The 19,774-nt window shown below is 42.6% G+C and overlaps 2 protein-coding genes and 1 long non-coding RNA gene across 10 annotated transcripts in view; 1 reads left to right on the forward strand and 2 right to left on the reverse strand.

Annotated features, from left to right (window-relative positions):
* Positions 1-1,001: 1,001 nt before the first annotated feature.
* On the reverse strand, positions 1,002-2,172 carry LOC147632104 (uncharacterized). The gene has a single exon (XM_086808736.1). It carries the CDS (start codon positions 2,069-2,071, stop codon positions 1,127-1,129), a length of 945 nt encoding a protein of 314 aa, XP_086664862.1. The 5' UTR covers positions 2,072-2,172; the 3' UTR covers positions 1,002-1,126.
* Positions 2,173-2,257: 85 nt separating this feature from the next.
* LOC147632105 (uncharacterized) overlaps positions 2,258-19,774 on the forward strand; it is a 188,095-nt gene continuing 170,578 nt past the window's right edge. The window contains exons 1-2 of the long non-coding RNA XR_015267422.1: positions 2,258-2,293; positions 3,125-3,196. This is a non-coding gene — a long non-coding RNA (uncharacterized LOC147632105). The remainder of the gene's footprint in view (positions 2,294-3,124; positions 3,197-19,774) is intronic.
* The window catches only part of LOC147632106 (protein TIC 22, chloroplastic-like), a 117,633-nt gene continuing 104,220 nt past the window's right edge, over positions 6,362-19,774 (reverse strand). For 3 of the 8 annotated variants that reach the window (XM_086808727.1, XM_086808731.1, XM_086808726.1), the window contains 5 exons: positions 8,365-8,421; positions 7,632-7,691; positions 7,350-7,433; positions 7,009-7,044; positions 6,362-6,907 (listed from right to left, as the gene is read on the reverse strand). In XM_086808727.1, coding sequence (XP_086664853.1) covers positions 6,806-6,907; positions 7,009-7,044; positions 7,350-7,433; positions 7,632-7,691; positions 8,365-8,421 — 339 coding nt within the window. In that variant the 3' untranslated portion in view covers positions 6,362-6,805. The remainder of the gene's footprint in view (positions 6,908-7,008; positions 7,045-7,349; positions 7,434-7,631; positions 7,692-8,364; positions 8,422-19,774) is intronic. The other 5 variants (XM_086808728.1, XM_086808735.1, XM_086808730.1 and 2 more) reach the window with 5 other exon arrangements.

A 19,774-nucleotide genomic window follows, 5' to 3' on the forward strand; every position in this document is an offset into this window, starting at 1 on the left:
TGTCTCTGTGTGTGTGTGTGTGTGTGTGTGTGTGTGTGTGTGTGTGTGTGTGTGTGTGTGTGTGTGTGTGTGCAGATCACCTTCTCCCTCATCCAATAGATTCACGGATGGGAAATGCAATAGATAATGTAAAATAGCACCATAGACATACAAGCATGCATTTTGATATTGCCTTGATGTCAACAAATGGTGGTGTCAATTGATTAAATTCTTGTTTGATGCTTTTGGTTACAAGCTGACAAGATTTTCTTTGACATTTGGTACATTTCAAATGGCTTCAGAAGATTTGCAAGTTATCTTGCAGATGATTAGAGTTTGGTTCCTATGGTTCATTTTGTTGACTAGAAACAGAGCTATGTTAAATCAACACACAACGTTTAGAGCTAGTCTTCCTTAGGTTATAATAAAGCATCAAGTACTGATGGATTGTATAGTAGCTGATCAGGGTCTCAAAAGAGACTCATCAACATAGTCCATATGACGTAAGATGAGATATTTGAAGTAATTTAAATTCTAATTTAAAAAAAAAAGCAACCCATAAGACTTTGGATGCGATTTTTTAAAAAAAAGAATATAGATCTTAGAATATGTTAGTGTCTTGTCTATAAATATATAGAATATAGATCTTCGAATATGCTAGTCTCTTGTCCATAAACATATAGCATGCACATGCATAAGTATATGCAATTATGTAGATCTTCACATATGTATGTGTGTAATTTTGCACACTGTTCCCTCGCCTCCATGCCCAATTCTAGTTCTTCAAAACTAACAAACTTTTGAGCTAAATTTTAAGTAAGGCACCGTGAATTTAGTAAAAAATAAATAAAGCTCAGAAAATTTATATTTCACGAGTAAAACTAAAAATGTTGCAAGTCCGAGACTTCCAAATTAAACAACTACCAAACATCAAAAATATAAAAATTCAAGTTGAATTCAAGTTATCTTATAAAAAAAACAAAACAAAACCAAAATGTTAAGAACCAAGATGATGTGTCAAAATTAAGAGTGTATTAGCACTAATTAGCTTAGGCACATAAAACACACGCCCTGTGCGCATGCTAGCATGGAGCAGGGCATACTTATGGAAAGCATGGTTAAGAGTGTAGACAGATAGGCTTTGCCACTAAATAACTTTACCAAGTATCCACTGAGACGCTTTGGCCATGGGATCACTGACCGGCCTCCAAAGCATGGTGATGGCAAAACACGTTGGAAAGCCAATGCAGAAGCCCACGAAGATTCCAATAAGGAAGTCATGATCAGCAATATCTGCTTGCTCTAATGAGTGATTATTAGAGCTCAATGTCCTGCTGTCGCTCGGACAGGGCAGGTCCAGAGGAAGCCCGCACAACCCCGGCTTGTTGCCAAGAAAAGCCTGAGGTGGGAATGTACTCCACTGGGGGCACTGAGGGATTAGACCCCCCAGATTGTTATGAGAGACATCCACAACACTAAGAAATGTGAGTGAGCACAAGGCCTCAGGAATCACTCCCACCAGATCATTTCTAGACACATCCAACGAGTTTAATTGCGTTAATTTGCTGAAGCTTTCCGGGATCTGTCCAGTTAGATGGTTGTTGGACAAGTTCAAGAAGACCAAACCATCAAGGGAGCCGAGCTCAGGCGGGATGGGCCCAGCAAGAGCGTTGCTAGAGAGATCTAAAGACACCGTGGCTCGGAGGAGGTAAGTGAAATTGAGCTCTTGTCCTTTGGCTTCTATTGAGAAAGTCTCGCTGTAGTCGATACCTGAGGAATCGACTTCATGATACAGGAAGCCTTGTAAGAGGAGGTAGGAGAGGCTTTGGGCGGGGATGCTTCCACTCAGATTGTTGTGGGAGATGTCAAGCACCTGAAGCTGAGTGGTATTCCATTTTGTGGATGGGAGGGGGCCGGAAAAACCATTGAAACTGAGGCTTAATATGCGGAGAGACTGAAACTGTTGAATCCATGGAGGTACCCCACCCTCTAGGCTATTGTGTGAGAGGTCCAAGATTTCCAGATTTGTTGCAAGCTTGCTGAGACCGGGCGGAATAGAGCCATTGACGAAGTTGTTGTCCAGCTTGAGCATTATGAGATTAGTAAGGTTAGAAAGGGAGGAGATGGGGCCTCCGAGATTGTTCGAGGAAAGGTCTAGCCATTGGAGATTAGTAAGGTTAGAAAGGGAGGAGACGGGGCCTCCGAGATTGTTCGAGGAAAGGTCTAGGCTCTGGAGATTAGTAAGGTTAGAAAGGGAGGAGACGGGGCCTGTGAGATTGTTCGAGGAAAGGTATAGCCATCGGAGATTAGTAAGGTTAGAAAGGGAGGAGACGGGGCCTGTGAGATTGTTCCAGGAAAGGGCTAGGAATTGGAGATTAGTAAGGTTAGAAAGGGAGGAGACGGGGCCTCCGAGATTGTTCGAGAAAAGGTCTAGAAATTGGAGATTAGTAAGGTTAGAAAGGGAGGAGACGGGGCCTCCGAGATTGTTCGAGGAAAGGGCTAGGCTTCGGAGATTAGTAAGGTTAGAAAGGGAGGAGAGGGGGCCTCCGAGATTGTTCGAGGAAAGGTCTAGGCTCTGGAGATTAGTAAGGTTAGAAAGGGAGGAGACGGGGCCTGTGAGATTGTTCAAGGAAAGGTATAGCCATCGGAGATTAGTAAGGTTAGAAAGGGAGGAGACGGGGCCTGTGAGATTGTTCGAGGAAAGGTCTAGGCTCTGGAGATTAGTAAGGTTAGAAAGGGAGGAGACGGGGCCTGTGAGATTGTTCCAGGAAAGGGCTAGGAATTGGAGATTAGTAAGGTTAGAAAGGGAGGAGACGGGGCCTCCGAGATTAATGTTCCAGGAAAGGGCTAGGAATTGGAGATTAGTAAGGTTAGAAAGGGAGGAGACGGGGCCTCCGAGATTGTTCGAGTAAAGGGCTAGGTGCCGGAGATTAGTAAGGTTAGAAAGGGAGGAGACGGGGCCTGTGAGATTGTTCGAAGAAAGGTCTAGCCATTGGAGATTAGTAAGGTTAGAAAGGGAGGAGACGGGGCCTCCGAGATTGCTCCCGGAAAGGTCTAGGCTTCGGAGATTAGTAAGGTTAGAAAGGGAGGAGACGGGGCCTGTGAGATTGTTCGAGGAAAGGGCTAGGAATTGGAGATTAGTAAGGTTAGAAAGGGAGGAGACGGGGCCTCCGAGATTAACGTTCCAGGAAAGGTCTAGGCTTCGGAGATTAGTAAGGTTGATCCTTCAGTAACAAAGCTGCGGCCAACATAAGCAAACATACCTTCCATCTTCCCCAGCGGCCATCCATCCCGACACATCAAATTTTGGAGAAGACGGAGAGACTCATCACGCCCAACTAAGCGTTTTCACAAAGGAAAAGGAAAAGATGAACGTGAGATGGGACTGAAAATCCTAGTGCCTCTAATTCTATTTTAAAAGAAAAAAATCACCTTTTATTTGGTTGGCTTAGGAGGCTTTAAAGGAGTCATGATTTGAATGGGCGTCCCTGGTACATAACTGAGGGGTGGACATTTTAGGTTTAAGGTTCTATCCTCTATACAGGGATGGATCATTACCCCTTGAAACCAATCAAAATAGAACGACCATGGCCCGTTTTTTTCCTTCATCAATGTACACATCAATGGTAAAGTTTTCAAAGTCCTCACTAAAGTTTTAGAAGTCCTTTCAAAGTACACATCAATGGTAAAGTTTTCAAAGTCCTCACTAAAGTTTTCAAAGTCCTTTCAAAGTACACATCAATGGTAAAGTTTTCAAAGTCTTGGTCTCTATTTCCAAGGCAAGCTATAATTTCAATCCTTTTTTCCCCAATTATTTGAGCCTTGAAAAAACACACTAAAGCACAATTTTCACCTACACCATATGTGGAGTCTCACACATTCAAGACCTCCCGATGTGCTATAGTGGCCCACAAGTTAAAATTTGTTATTTAACATGAATCACAAATTGTGTTGTATTCGTTATACTTTGTTATTAGTAAATGGGAATAAGGTTGATTCATCATTAAGTCTAACAACATTAATAAGATGTACTATCAAGTGATGAACAAAAAAAGAAGATAGCATACAGCTACAAGTCATGTACCTTCTCATTTGCATTCAAGAATGTCTCGTGTATGAGTTTGGGATGACAATTAACTTAAGTAAGATGCACATACGGTAGCCTCTATCATATTTTCAACCTTCCATTGAGATATGAATTGCTTGGCATCACGTACTTGGATTAGCTAGGGAAATTTATTTATACTTTCCACCTTGTGGGAGTGAAGCAACATTTAGCACATGTTCTTGTGAGCATATGCAAGAAACTCATGAACAACAACACATCTCAACTCTAATTGGCATGCAAGGTCATGATGGTTAACCAAGTTTGATGAATTACATTAGCTCTTGTTGGTCCCCTCCTTTTAGAAGGGTGTTCCCACTTCATCTCCAACAGAAGTCTCTATGGAAGAAATGCTACCTATACTCATATGCATATGCGACAAGCTTTGCTAGCGTCTAGCAAAATGGAGTCAACCTTACCATAAAATGCTATCACCTTACCTCTCCATCATGGGTCATAGACCCAACAATCCATAAGAAAGCCCACTTAGTATTAAAATCTTATTTTTTTAAAATTACATTTAAATTCTTTTCACCAAAATTAAAAGAAATTGTACTTTTGAACAAGCACATTTTAATATAATTACAACTATATCTTAAGAGAAAGTCTTCCTTCTCCCACTGATTCGAGAATGATTTCTTGAAGATTAAATTAAATTTCAAGCTAAACTCAACCTAACTAACCTAAGCATTGCCACGGCATTTAACTAAGCGTTGATTCAAGGTTTTCACAAAGGAAATTAGTGCCTCTAATTTTATTCTAAAAGAAAAAACAAACTTTTATTTGGTTGGTGCAAGTGTTAGTGGGCTTAGTGGGCTTTAAAGAGGTCATGATTTGAACGGGCGTCCCAAGATTGGGCATCATGGTACAAAACGGAGGGGTGCACATTTTAGGTTTAAGGTTCCATTCTTTATAGGGATGGATCATTTCTCCCTGAAACCAATCAAAATAGAATGATCTTGGCCTGTTTTTTCTTCATCAATGGTAAAATTTTCAAAGTCCTCACTAAAGTTTTCAAAGTCCTTCCTAAAATTTTCCAAAGTCTTGGTCTCTATTTCCAAGGCAAGCTATAATTTCAATCTTTTTTTCCCCAATTTGAGTCTTGAAAAAACACACTAAAGGACAATTTTCACCTACACCACATGTGGACTCACACAATCAAGACCTCCCGATACGCTGTAGCGACCTACAAGTTCAAATTTGTTACATAAATCACAAATTGTGTTCTATTGGTTATACTTTGTTATTAGTAAATGGGAATAAGGTTGATTTATCATAAAGTCTAACAACATTAACAAGATGTACTATCTATCAAGTGATGAACAAAAAAAGAAAAAGAAAATAGTATGCAACTACAAGTCATGTACCTTCTCATTTGCATTCAAGAATGTCCCGTGTATGAGTTTGTGATGACAATTAAATTAAGTAAGACGCACATAAAGTTGCCTCTAGCATATTTTCAACCCCCATTGAGAGAGATTGTTAGGCGTCATGTACTTGATTAGCTGGGAAAATTTATTTACACTTTCCACCATGTGGGAGGGAAGCAACATTTAGGACATGTCCTTGTGAGCATATGCAAGAAACTCATGAGCATGAACACATCTAGACTCTAATTGGCATACAAGGTCGTGATGGTTAACCAAGTTTGATGAATTACATTAGCTCTTGTTGGTCCCCTCCTTTTAGAAGGGGGTTCCCACTTGATCTCCACAAGAAGTCTCTATGGAAGAAATGCTACCGATACTCGTATACACATGTGACAAGCTCCTCTAGCTTCTAAGACCACCTTACCTTAAAATGCTATCACCTTACCTCTCCATCATGGGTCATAGACCCAACAATCCATAAGAAAGACCACTTCGTATTAAAATCTTTTTTTTAATTGAAAATTACATTTAAATACTTTTCACCAAAATTAATAGGAAATTGTACTTTTGAACAAGCACATTTTTATATAATTATAACTATATCTTAGGAGGAAGTCTTCCTTCTCCCACAGATTTGAGAATGATTTTTTGAAGATTAAATTAAATTTCAGGCTAAACTTAACCTATCGTTTCCCAAACCGTACAAGTTTGTAAGCTCACTGTCTGGGGACACCAACTCAAAGAAAGAAGACTTTATCTTTTACGTTACACTGAAATTCGTAAACTTATTTAAAAAATTACGGAGATGCCAATTTTCACGAATGAAAACAAACAAGTTGGAACAAAAGACACTTAAATGTGAAGCTTCAGTAACTTCAATTTGAAGCTTCAGTAATATAATTCATTATTCAGTAATATAATTCATTATTTGTAAATTATGGCCCTTTCACAAGAAAATGCTTGAAGGAAAAACGACATGTGCAAACCGTTTAGTATCCTATCCAAGTTCCTAATATGCATGACATGCAATCTTAGTTCATTTTGCCATAATGCCTATTGGAGTGGTAATCCTTTCTGCAGAGTAGAGCTGATGATTTCCACTTCACTCTTCAGCAAACTACATCAAAAATGCTGAACCAAACCATGCACACAGATTTCAAAATTTTAGCTTTTCCAAAACATATTCTTGCTGTCTGTCTTCAATTGTCTCTGCCTGAGAGAGAGACACACACACACACACACACACACACACACACAGAGAGAGAGAGAGAGAGAGAGAGAGAGAGAGAGAGAATCTCGTATGTCATCACTTCCACCATCAAACTTTGACACATGCAAGGACTGGCGTGGCTCAACCAACGGTGGTCTTGTTCAAGTTCTCCAATTGGCCAAAAGCTGTCATGCCGGGGGGAATGAAAACCACGTCTCCCCATCCCTGTTCATCAACAAGACCCTGTTCACATAATTATCATGAATGTTACATACAAACTTCTTCCACTACTACGGTTAACTATTTTCCAACAAAATAGCAAGTGAAAAACCAAAATTTCATACCTCCATTCGTTTCAATACATGTTCAAAGCTGCCAACCTACATTTTATTTTATTTTTTAAACGTAAGCCTCAGGTGCATATAAGAAAACAAAGAGAGAGATAGAGAGAGAGAGAGAGAGAGAGTATTTTAACAGCATATCCAATCGTATTATCTATATGACGGCACGGAAGTGCAGGGAACACACACACTGAGGGTGGGCTTTGATCCATATGACGGCATGGAAGTGCAGGGAGTGGGACTTGAACTAAGGGGGGACTTCACGTTACTGTTTGATGTTAGGAAACTTAAAATATCCTACAAATCACTTTTTTAAGTTAACGTGTAATTACACAAGCCACTACCTGTATGTCAGTGTTCACTTGAAGTGACAGATGGACCTTTTGCTGCACTTTTGATGCTCTTTGAAGTGCTTGGTCTAAATCTTCCTGCAAATAACCAGTCATAGAATGAACGTTTTCTTATTGCCAAGGTAATAAATGAACCCCTGGATAGCTACCATTGAAGAAACTGTAACCCCTGGATAGCTACTGAGTATAGTTTGGCTCCATTGAAGTTTCAGAAAATTTTGTTTGATTCAAGCAATCTTGGTTTGCTAGATGAAAGTAGAAGAGACTATACCACACCTTGCAAAAGAAGATCGGACAAAATCGTGTGTCATTGCTTCTCACGATCAAGTTATTGGACTGCCATTACACAATTCAAATCAGCATGATCTCTTGGACAACTTATTCCAAAAAGTTTGCAACGTAAATCCAACTTAATGTCAAGTTATTGGACTGCCATTACGATTCAAATAAGCATGATATCTTATTGGACTGCCATTACCATTCAAATCAGCAAATAAGCATGATGCCTGGGCACAATTTATCCACTTTTTCCATTGGACTAGCTCTGAATGTCGATATTTAGGTTGATTAGAGCCACAAAACTTCCTTACATGTTCTGACATTAGACAAGCCGCAAAGCCACTATCTTCCTAGCAACCCCCGAGACTAGACAACCCCAGGGGCCTATCAATCAGCAAAGCCTTTGCCAGGTTTAGTATTGGGTCTTAGGCATAGTTAAAAAAGCAACTTCTTTTTCAGGAAGTAACTCCTAACTTAAGAAAGATTTGGTTACTTTAAGAAGAACACTTGCTAATGTTGGGTGAATAATTCTCATATAGCTCTTTCTTCTGTTCTCCTATCTTCTTGATATGTGATTCTTCTTAACCATTGCAACTGTACAAGACTTGAACAAGAAATTTCAATCCTTTTTGTAGCCTAAAATCTCCCCACAATTCATTTAACAAAATATCAATGGAACAAAATTACAGCAAAAAGAAAATTCATAATCAAAAAATAAGGTTGACAGTACCTGGAAGACCGGCACTCCATCAAACGATGTGCCTTTTTCTTCAATGTGCCCACTTACCTGTAGAGTGTTCCACCACAAGAATATAGATTGTCATAAGATTTGCCACACCCCACCCCCCCCCTCCCCCCAAATTTATTTCATTAAAAAAAAAAAACTTGAAAGGCCATTAGATAGAGTGACAACAAAGTTAAATCCCACTAGTGCTTAATGGTATCCTCATGCAACTACACCATAGAGACGAAGATGGTGTCGGACTCACACACTCACACACATTAGTCTGCACATTAGGGTTAGGTGCAGGAAGAAGAAGCTCACATAGAAATGAGAGAGAGAGAGAGAGAGAGAGAGAGAGAGAGCCAAAAGTGTGGTGGCCACAAAATGCAAGTCAACCCTTGCATGTGTGTCACATCCATATAATATAGAAGTACAAAATGTAGAGTGTCCTTTCACACTTGATATCCAAGGGAAAAAAACCACATGGGAAAAAGTGCCCTTGGTTAAGCCTTGTTCACACATAGCACTACCATAAGTGAGCATATGCCTACAAATCCCCCCTGTACTGAAAGTGTGAACCTGTACAAGGTAGTAGATCACTCTTTGTATGAGAGTAAGCCCAAAGCTTTGCAGAAAGCTTCAAACTTTTCTCGAGGTAAAGCCTTTGTGAATGGATCTGCAACATTATCCTGTGTAGGGCCTGCATATAACCTCTCTCTGACATAGTAATAATGAATCTCAATGTGCTTGGTACGTGCATGAAATACGGGATTTCGTGCCACGGCCATAGCACTCTGGCTATCAGTGAGAATGGTGGTGGGTGTCTGCTGACACTCACGAAGATCAGCCAATAATCTCTTCAACCATACACAATCTACTGTAGCTGTGAAGACTGCCCTATACTCAGCCTCACAAGTAGATGTGGCAATAGTGGGTTGCTTTTTGCTCAACCAAGATATGCATGAACTGCCAAGAAAAAAACGATTCCCACTAGTGGATTGCCTGGTATCATAATCACCAACCCAATCTGAATCACTGTATGCATAAAGCTGCAAGCTGCCCCCCTTGGGATAGAACAAACCAAGATCCAAGGTACCCTGAAGATAACGAAAAATACGTTTGATTGCTTGCCAATGCTTTGTGCTTGGGCTGTGCATGGATTTGCCCAACAAAGACATCCCAAAAGATATGTCTGGCCTAGTGTTACACAAGTAAATGAGGCATCCCACTGCCTGGCTGTAAATGCTGGCCTCAAAAGGCGCTCCAATATCATGCATAGTAAGCCGTACACTTGGTTCTACTCGAGTAGAAATGGGCTTACATTCATCCATGTGAAACCGTTTTAGCAAACTTTTTATGTACTTAGTTTGTTGCATAACAATGTCATTATCTATATGCATAAATTGTATAGTGTAAAGGACCCAAATCTGACATATCAAATTCAGCTTTCAAATCAGCTTTGAAATCTGAAATTTGTGCTTTGCTAGACCTGTAATGAGCATGTCATCTACATACAAGATGACTAAGAGAATATCGGCACCGATTTTCTTCATACAATGTGCTTTCAGTTGGACTATTCACATAACCTTGGCTGGTTAGATGAGCATGTATTTTATCATACCAAGCTCTTGGAGCTTGCTTTAACCCATACAATGTTTTGTATAACCTGCATACTTTATGTTCCTCACTAGGAACTACAAAACCAATGGGCTGATTTACATATACTTCCTCCTGTAAATCCCCATTTAAGAATGCAGTTTTGATGTCCAATTGATGCACTTTCCATCCTTTATGTGCAGCCAATGCAATCACTGATCTTATTGTAGTCATTCTCGAAGTAGGAGCAAAAGCCGCCTCATAATCTATTCCCTTTTTCTGGGAGTAGCCTTTAGCCACAAGTCTTGCTTTGTACCTGTCAATAGTACCATCAGACTTCCTTTTGACTTTGTACACCCACTTTGTTCCAATGACATGCTTGCCTTTCGGCAATTCCACAAGATCCCAAGTATTGTTCTTCATGATAGAAGAGATTTCATCTTGCATAGCTTGCACCCAATGCTCATTCTCATGTGTTTCTTCATAAGAAGAAGGCTCTTCTGAATCAAAGAGACCACCAATGCATGGCTGGAACTAGCCCTTGTTCTACGTGTGAGTGGAGCTGCAAGTTTGCTTTCTTACAAAGTTTTCAGCAGCCATCTTGGCACCGACTTGGCTGTGTCTATGGTTGTTTGCTCTTCCCTGACAAGATCTTCCACTTCTTCCATAGAAGGGGGGTGAATGGCTGGCTGTTCCACATGTTCTACATGAGGATTTTCTTGTGTAGGGGCTGGCTGATCTGAGTCCCCCCTAATTGCAATGGGTAATAGCCCATCAAACATGTCATGTATGCCTGTATCATTACTTTTATACAAGCTGTACATGGGTTGTACTGAATTTTCAGCAAATACCATATCTCTACTGACGAAAATCATGCGTTTTGTTGGATTATAAACACGGTATCCTTTGCTCTCATTGTTGTAGCCCACAAAAATGCATTTCATTGCTTTATCATCTAGCTTTGTTCGGAGTTGTTCTGGAAAATGTGCATATGCCAAACATCCAAATGTACGCATATAAACCACTGTTGGCTTTTTCGGCTATACTGAGTCTCAAATGGTGTTATGGTTTTCAAAGATTTTGTTGGACACCTGTTCAACACATGAGTTGCACACATTATAGCTTCCATCCAAAAATTGTGAGGCAACTTTTGTGCTTTCACCATGCATCTTGCCATCTCCATGAGAGATCTATTTTCCTCTCAGCTACACCATTCTGCTGTGGTGTACAAGGCACAGTACATTGGTGTTTGATGCCCTTTTGAAGCATATAATCCTTAAATGCATTTGACATGTAATCTCCACCTCTATCTGACAGAGTGTTTGGACTTTACATCCACACATATTTTCAGCCATTGCTACAGAGTGTCGAAAGCATGTAAACACCTTTGCTTTCGCTTTCAAGGGGTAAACACAAGCAAACCTGGAGTAGTCATCAATGAATGTGACGAAGTAAAGATGCCCCCCTATGGATGGTGTCCGCATTGGACCACATACATCACTATGTATGAGCTGTAATTTACTTTCAACTCTAACAGCTCCATCTTTGGGGAATGGTTTACGTTGCATCTTTCCCAAAATACACCCCTCACATACATGTCTTGTTGGAGACTCAAGAGGCGGCATATTATCAACCATATGATGCTTCTGCAAAAGCATCAAACTCCGAAAATTTACATACCCAAAACGAGCATGCCATAGCTCTGCATCATGCATAGCAAGAGTGTGGGCAGTCATTGTATTTGCATCATAAGTACGCTTGTCATAGCTGTCCAGCTTATACAAGTCTTTGTATCGAGTTCTAGAAGTGACTATTTCATAACCCTTTGATGGGTCTTTTACCAAACACTTCCCATCTTCAAATTCAACCTTTAAACCTTGGTCGTTTATGGCTGAGATGGAGAGCAGATTTTTCTTTATCCCTGGAACATACAACACATTTTTCATACATATATTGGCACCATTGGCTGCAATAAGTATGACATTGCCAATTCCCTTTACTGGATATGTGGTATGATCTGCACATGATACAGTGCGGTCATTTGAAGCATAAACCAAGTGCTGAAATACATCTTTGCACGAAGTGATGTGGCTCAAAGCACCACTATCAAAATACCATGATACATCCTGTCTGCCAGATGCAATGCAAGACATCATTGTCTGAAGCACTTGGTGTCACTAGTGCATGTGACAAAAAAAGTGTACTCTTCCTGAATTACATTAGCTGATTGCTGTGCTTTGTCATCAGAAGAGTCTGCTACTGCATTGCCTGCTTCTTTCCTTTTCTCTTTTGCAATCCGCTTTCTACATTCATTGATGTAGTGTCCAGGCTTAATGGCAGTAGTGACATTTGCCCTTCTTTTTGGGCTTGTTTGCATCCCCTTTGTCAGACTTTTCACCACCAGAAGAGAGCTGTCCATGACCAGCCTTGCAAGACTGTTGTCCCCCATGCCTAAAGCTCTTTGCTTTACCCTTATCCTTGGCTGTAAACGCCTTGTCTCCACCACGGTTTCTTGATAAGTTTGCTCTTGTTTGCTCTTCCTGCAAGAGTAAACCCACCAGCTCTTCAAAAGTGACAGGATCACCACCTCCTCTCATAGAGAGGTTGAGAGAGGTATGAAAGCCCAAGTAGGAAGGTGGTAAAGAATGAAGAGTGTTGGTGACCAGCTGTCTGTTTGGGATAGCCTCATCAATGTTGAGCAATTGTTCCTACAAATCTTTCACTTTGGTGAGATAATCTGCCATGGAGTCACCCTCCTCCATAGAAAGAAGATCCAATTGCCTCTTCAAGTAGGCAACTCTTGCCTCGTTGCATATCTGATACATTGCTTCCAATGTGTCCCATGCAAGCTTCGATGTCCTGCAAGAACGAATGTGCAGAATAATAGTCACTGAAAGGGCTATCAATGACATGGATTGAGCATCCCTAGAGTCCCATCTCTTCTGCTCTTGTGTGGGAGCAGGTTCTACCTCAGGTTCTACCTCAGGAGCTCTTTGAGTACCTCCCCTTTGAGGCATTGCTGGCTGTATGGTAAGTGGGCGTGTGTCATCACCACACACGATGTCCCAAAGCCCTTTGGCTACCACCAAATTACGGATCATGAAACTCGAGAGGGAGTAGTTAGATCCATCCAGCTTGTCCTCCTGGGTGAGCACACCAAATACATCTGTAACATTTTGAGCCATGTAAACAAATTATACCTGCAAGCAAACCAAGCACCAATGTGCACTGCCAAGCAACCGAAAATCCTGTGCAAATTTTTGCCTGCAAATTGAAGCAAGTGTAAACCTGCACCAAATTGTCCAATTACACACAATGTGTATACATATGCGACAAATCACAGCTGTAATGCCCAATTACATGCTCCAATCTGAAAAGCCCCAATTTTTATGCACTCCAATTGCTTCAATGTGCAGTTAATTGGCCAATTTTTCACAAAAGCCCCAAATTTCTGCAACTGAAAGAGGCTCAATTTACTGATTTTGACCTCAATTTGAAAAACCCCCAAATTCCAACCCAAATAGCACCCACCTGCAATTTTCTAGCAAAGGGGAATTTTGGCAAACTCCTAAAAATTGCTGAACCTGCCTTGCCCTCAAATGGCTGTAATTTTTTTTTAAAATTTACGGGTTCAACACAAAAATAATAAAAATCTGAAGCAAACCTGCCGACGAGGGAAGCACGCACGGCATAGGTGCCACTCGGGCAGTACACGAAGGCTGGCCAACGCAGGTAGCAAGTATAGGCGTGCAGCAGGCGGTGTCAGGCTGCACGTACGCGCGCCAGAATGGAGTGACGCGCAGGATTGGAGCGGAGCTGGCAGGCATGCGCGTCCGGGTCTGCAGGTGCCGCCGGAACAGTGCGGAAGGAGTAGGGCGCGATGGACGGCGGGCGAGGAGGAGGAGGTCGCCACAGTAGCTCAACCGCGGGCAGGAGGCGGAAAGCGGCGGTTCGCTGGGCAGTAGCGCGGCCGGCTAAGACGGCAGGGCTGGGAGGCGCCACTGTGAGCTGAGCGGTGGTGGTCCTCTCCACACTACCAACGAAAGCTGAGCCCGGCAGAGCAAGGGACGGAACAGGTCAACGGACGGAATTCCGCAGCTGACGGACGGACTGCTGGCTATCGACGGAAATTCACAGTGTGCTGCAGATTTCACGGATAGAACTCCATAGGCAGCCCACAGCTCTGATACCAATTGTTGGTGTCGGACTCACACACTCACACACACAAAAACCTCCACATTAGGATTAGGTGCAGGAAGAAGAAGCTCACACAGAAATGAGAGAGAGAGAGAGAGAGAGAGAGAGAGAGAGAGAGAGAGCCAAAAATGTGGTGGCCACAAAATGCAAGTCAACCCTTGCATGTGTGTCACATCCATATAATATAGAAGTACAAAATATTATATGTAGAGTGTCCTGTCACACTTGATATCCAAGGGGAAAAACCACATGGGAAAAAGTGCCCTTGGTTAAGCCCTGTTCACACATAGCACTACCATAAGTGAGCATATGCCTACAGAAGAATTCTCCCTCTCTATTTCTACCAATAAAGCTCAACATGTAAAATGTATGTTGAGTTTACAAGTGTAACACGCTACCTAGATATCCCAATGATGTACTCTATTGACACCATTTTTTTCCCCGGGAAAGAGATCCTTCTATTAGTTAAAAATCAGCAGTCCCGAGGCTAAATGTACATGCTCATAACCCTCATAAGAGAAAAAACAAATTGGGGAGGGGTGGTTTCCCTCCATGGTTGGCTGCTCTCGAAGGGAAACTACCTTCGGGGGGTGGGTGGGTGTGTGTGGGGGGGGGGGGGGGGTGCACACCAACGGCCTGTAATGCCAAGTAATCTATATCAATCCTAATCATTGAGAAAGGGACCCATGTGCCATGTGCGCAAGACGACCTCTCGTCGTCTGCACGTGCTACGATTCGACCCGCCTTGAAGCTTCCCCCACTCATTGTAGAGGGTATGAATGATGTGAGTCAAAATGGAGCGGATGGACTCCTGTTGGAGGGGTGAGAGTACCCTCGATGGCCACGCTGCAATGGACCTGCCATATGTGCAATGTAGCTATGCTACTGATGATCTCCCAACTCGGACTGGTGCCCGGAGACCAAGTCTTTGCCAACCTATCGAGAGTGGGAGCTGTATCTGTCACCATTTGGTCCCTTCACTAGTCTACGGGGATTTTCCACAGAAGTAAGTTGGAGCATTTACTGGCAAAGTTTGGCCTGAAAGATGGCTATAGAGCATGAGAAGCATGGGATTTTATTTATCGAAGTGACTTATAATGCTTATAAGTCAATGTGTTCATACAGTATTAATGAAGGGCTAGATATATTTATTATTTGGGGCATGGAAGGGTGGACAAAAGGAGGCGCCTACATGAAACTTGGGCCACAAGCTTGGGAAAAGCATAAATTGGATATTTTGGGCCAGCCCAGCTATTTTTGGCAAAAAGGCAAAAGCACTTCAAATATAGGGCTGGTCGACTTTATTAAAAAGCAGGGAGGGGTTTTCTTTTTTAGATCATGCGATTGCAGCTTTTGGCCAACTGCAGCCTATCCTTCTCTTCTCCTGCGCTGGCTGCACAGTTGATTGCAGGTGCTTTCATTTAGCTGGTTGTACAGAACAGCCGTACAGCACGTGTGCTTGGTAGTCTCCAAGCGCTGGCATGTAAAGCATGCTCTTATGCAGTCCAATGCAATGGCTTATACAGCTGCGGACAACTGCTTTATAAGACAGAGGGGATGTCACCATTTGGTCCCTTCACTAGTCTTGTGACTAGTGCGGTGCATTTGAGGAAAAACTCGGCACATGGCCTTACAGCAGTGCGCAAGCCCATCCATCCCTAACATTCAAGCGTAGCGAGTGCAGTAGCAAGAAAACTTCCGTCCCCAAAGGCAGGCTACCTCCTTTAGGTTCCACGACGCCTTGAGAAGCGTTACGCGCCGAGGGATCCACAGATTTGGCCTAAAAAGAGACAATTCCGTTTTCTTTACATCTATAAACGAAAATTCATTCCATTCATAAAATGTTCCGAAGGTTGCGAAAGCGCATAGCGCTTTCGTAAGATTTCAGCATTTTTGGAAAATCTTTCGGGTTCAACCTGAACAAAGAGAAGGGAAGAAGGGGGCATCGGAAGAGGTCCCGCCCGCTCCGCGTCGTTCTCCGCTTGTGAAAAAGAAGCATTGGTATATCAATCATTACATGACCTTGATCGCTACGCTTGATTAGATACATATTTTCTGAGATAGATGCTAGGATAAAGCGCAAAGCTCTTTCTCAGCTTCCGCTCCTACTCGTACTGGGAAAGTGCCATGTTATTTGGTTGGCGAGAGGTGCCAGCTACAGACATAAAGATTTCGGTACCGGCCCCCCTATAGTATAGCTTGGTAAGAAAATTGCCGTATATAGATGCGCCATTCGTTTAGCCACCTTCCAGTCTCTATTCACTTTGAGCCCTTCACAACCCCATCACCCCCATCACCCCCTCTGCTTAGTGTTTCACACACTAAGCAGAGCCAAGGTGTGAAGGGGGATTTTCCACAGAACCTCAAGCACAAAGAAACATGAGAGTGCTGGAAAAGATGTACTCAATAATGATATGAAAATGAAAGTACAAGTGAGTACTAAAAGGTCTAGGGCAAAGTGCCCAACACACGTGTGTTCACACGGGGGGAAAACCTGTGTCTAGTCACAGGGAAAAAGTACCCGTGAGTAAGCTGTGCTCACACCTGAACTAGCCGGGAGTGGACATGACCAACAAACCCCCCTCAAGTGAATGGTGTCAGCGGGTAGTAGCAGGGTGATAAAGCTGTGAATGCTGCCCTGCACTATGCTCTATAGTAAGAGTGAACTGTAGTGCCAATGGAAAAAGCAAGCACTATATGACGGGGAAAAGGAGAATCCCCAATGTCATAGTGCTAATGCTAAAGCACAGTAGTACATAAATGCATCACCAGAAATGCATGGCAAAGATCATGCGGACATCAACTACATCAAATCAAGAGGCATCGCATAATACCCTCCTAAAGGCAAGTACCAAATGCCAAGTTGAACTACATGTAATCCACATCACTGCTCTGTAACTGCACCAGTGATAAGCACAAGAAGAGGTAGCAGATATACGCATGTGTAAAGGCAACAGTATCCAGAAGTCATGCCTGTGAGACATGCAATGTAAGCTGCAAAAGTGAAACTCATCAATGGAGGATCCGATGAGGAAAAATCAGCAATGGTAGGGCTGATAAAAGAAAAAATTCAGCAATGGGAAAAGGTGTGAAGGGGGATTTTCCACAGAACCTCAAGCACAAAGAAACGTGAGAGTGCTGGAAAAGATGTACTCAATAATGATATGAAAATGAAAGTACAAGTGAGTACTAAAAGGTCTAGGGCAAAGTGCCCAACACACGTGTGTTCACACGGGGGAAAACCTGTGTCTAGTCACAGGGAAAAAGTACCCGTGAGTAAGCTGGGCTCACACCTGAACTAGCCGGGAGTGGACATGACCAACAAACCCCCCTCAAGTGAATGGTGTCAGCGGGTAGTAGCAAGGTGATAAAGCTGTGAATGCTGCCCTGCACTATGCTCTACAGTAAGAGTGAACTGTAGTGCCAATGGAAAAAGCAAGAACTATATGACGGGGAAAAGGAGAATCCCCAATGTCATAGTGCTAATGCTAAAGCACAGTAGTACATAAATGCATCACCAGAAATGCATGGCAAAGATCATGTGGACATCAACTACATCAAATCAAGAGGCATCGCATAATACCCCCCTAAAGGCAAGTACCAAATGCCAAGCTGAACTACATGTAATCCACATCAATGCTCTGTAACTGCACCAGTGATAAGAACAAGAAGAGGTAGCAGATATATGCATGTGTAAAGGCAACAGTATCCAGAAGTCATGCCTGTGAGACATGCAATGTAAGTTGCAAAAGTGAAACTCATCAATGGAGGATCCGGTGAGGAAAAATCAGCAATGGTAGGGCTGATAAAAGTAAAAATTCAGCAATGGGAAAAGCTGAAAATGGGGAGAAAAAGTGGGGGCTCAAGGCGGGCATCAACCAATGCTATGAGAGGATAGGTAAACTCTCAGCGATGCGATGATTAGTGGCATGTATGGCAAGTGTAAAGATGCATAATCCCACAATGAATAATATACATGTGACATGTCAAAACCATGAGAGCAAGCCAACACTGCCCAAGTGTGTAAAAGGCACTCCCAGTAAACATCACATGTGAGAAAGTGACAATGTCAACACTGTAGAAACAATCCCACTGCAAGGGAAAACAGCATAAAAGGCATCTCCAGTAGACATCACATGAGAGAAAGCGTCTAGCATGGACCAGCATAAGGGTCAACAAGCATAAGTGACCATGAGGCATCACCAACTGCATGTGGGCAAGTAAAATCCCCCCCTGAAACGCATCTGCTAGACAATGCATACCATGGAGTATAGACTATAGAGCATAGTCATCAAAAGCAACAGCATCAGAAGACATCTCTCCGGGCGATGAAGAAGTAAGGGTCAAGGCTGACACGTGTAGCCAATTGGCCTGGATTTGCACCTGTAGAAGAAGATGCCAGCTTCTTCTTTTTTTCACTCTCAATACGTTTCATGCATTCCTCTATGGTGTGCCCTGTTTTCCTGCAATAGCTACAACGCTTTTTCTTTTCAGGCTTGTCCTCTGTCTTGGGAGGATCCGATGGGCTAGGTTTAGGCCCAGGTCTATTCCCACGAAAGGGAGCAACCATTGCTAACTCAGCAGACATCATGTTGTTCCTATTGGAACAAGATTGCTCTTCACTGAGCAAGAGAGTCACAAGGTTGTCAAAAGTGACCACATTAGGTGCATTGCCAACCAACAACCACAAAGTGGTACCAAATGTCTGATAAGAGTCAGGCAAGTTACGCAAAACCGTCTGAACAAGATAGCTATCTATCAAGACCTCATCAATGTTAATGAGCTGCTCTCATAGGTCTTTCACATGCGTAAGGTACTGATCGATAGTCACCTTCAAGCATGCCGTCAATCTCAAGCTTGCCCCGAAGGTAAGCTGAGGAAGAAAGTGTTGATCTCTATGATCTAAGTGAAGTCTCTTCCTTGATCTGACCATGTGACTTACGGGCTTGGTCGGATCAGTTTGGTTAGTTAAGGCTCTTGACTACACTAGAATAAAAATATCCTGGAGGAATTGCCTATGTTTGCTGGGCGAGGGAAGTTTTTCCAGGTTTGGTGTTGGAAGAACCGAGGGATGCCTATGTTCACATTCCAAAGAAGTAGAGGAGGAAGCTTGACTCGAAGTCCCAGAAGCTTATCTTTGTGAGATATAACTCTCTTTCCAAAGGATCCAGGTTGTATGACGCGGAGCGGAACGAGGTTGTAGTCAGCAGAGATGTTGTCTTTGATGAGCATGTTCCAGCTTCCAATATTGATGAGCCGCCACTTGCTGGTGACCCAGATGGGTCTGATGATGATTCCCAGTCTATTGTTCCAACATATTGTTCTAGAGCAGAACAACCTCAATCATTTGTAGAGGTTAGGGTTATGGTTCTAGGCCAGATGATCCTTGGGCTTGGTCTATGAAGATCTTGCACCACACCCCCCCGCTTTCTCCTCTACTTTTGGAAGTGGCTTTACCGGGATAATTTTTGGCTTAGGAAGGTCACTCTTTTCTTTTGGTAGCTTGCTCACAGGGGGGCTTACGATCAACACTTAGCTACGCAATTGATCAACCTCTGACTCCAAATGCGAATTTCACCAAGTGTCTTAGTGCCACTACCTTTGGGATTGCCTAAAGGTAGAG

The sequence above is a fragment of the Cibotium barometz genome, chromosome 14 (assembly GCF_041138505.1).
Source record: "Cibotium barometz isolate CiBa-2024 chromosome 14, ASM4113850v1, whole genome shotgun sequence".
Lineage (NCBI taxonomy): Eukaryota > Viridiplantae > Streptophyta > Polypodiopsida > Cyatheales > Cibotiaceae > Cibotium > Cibotium barometz.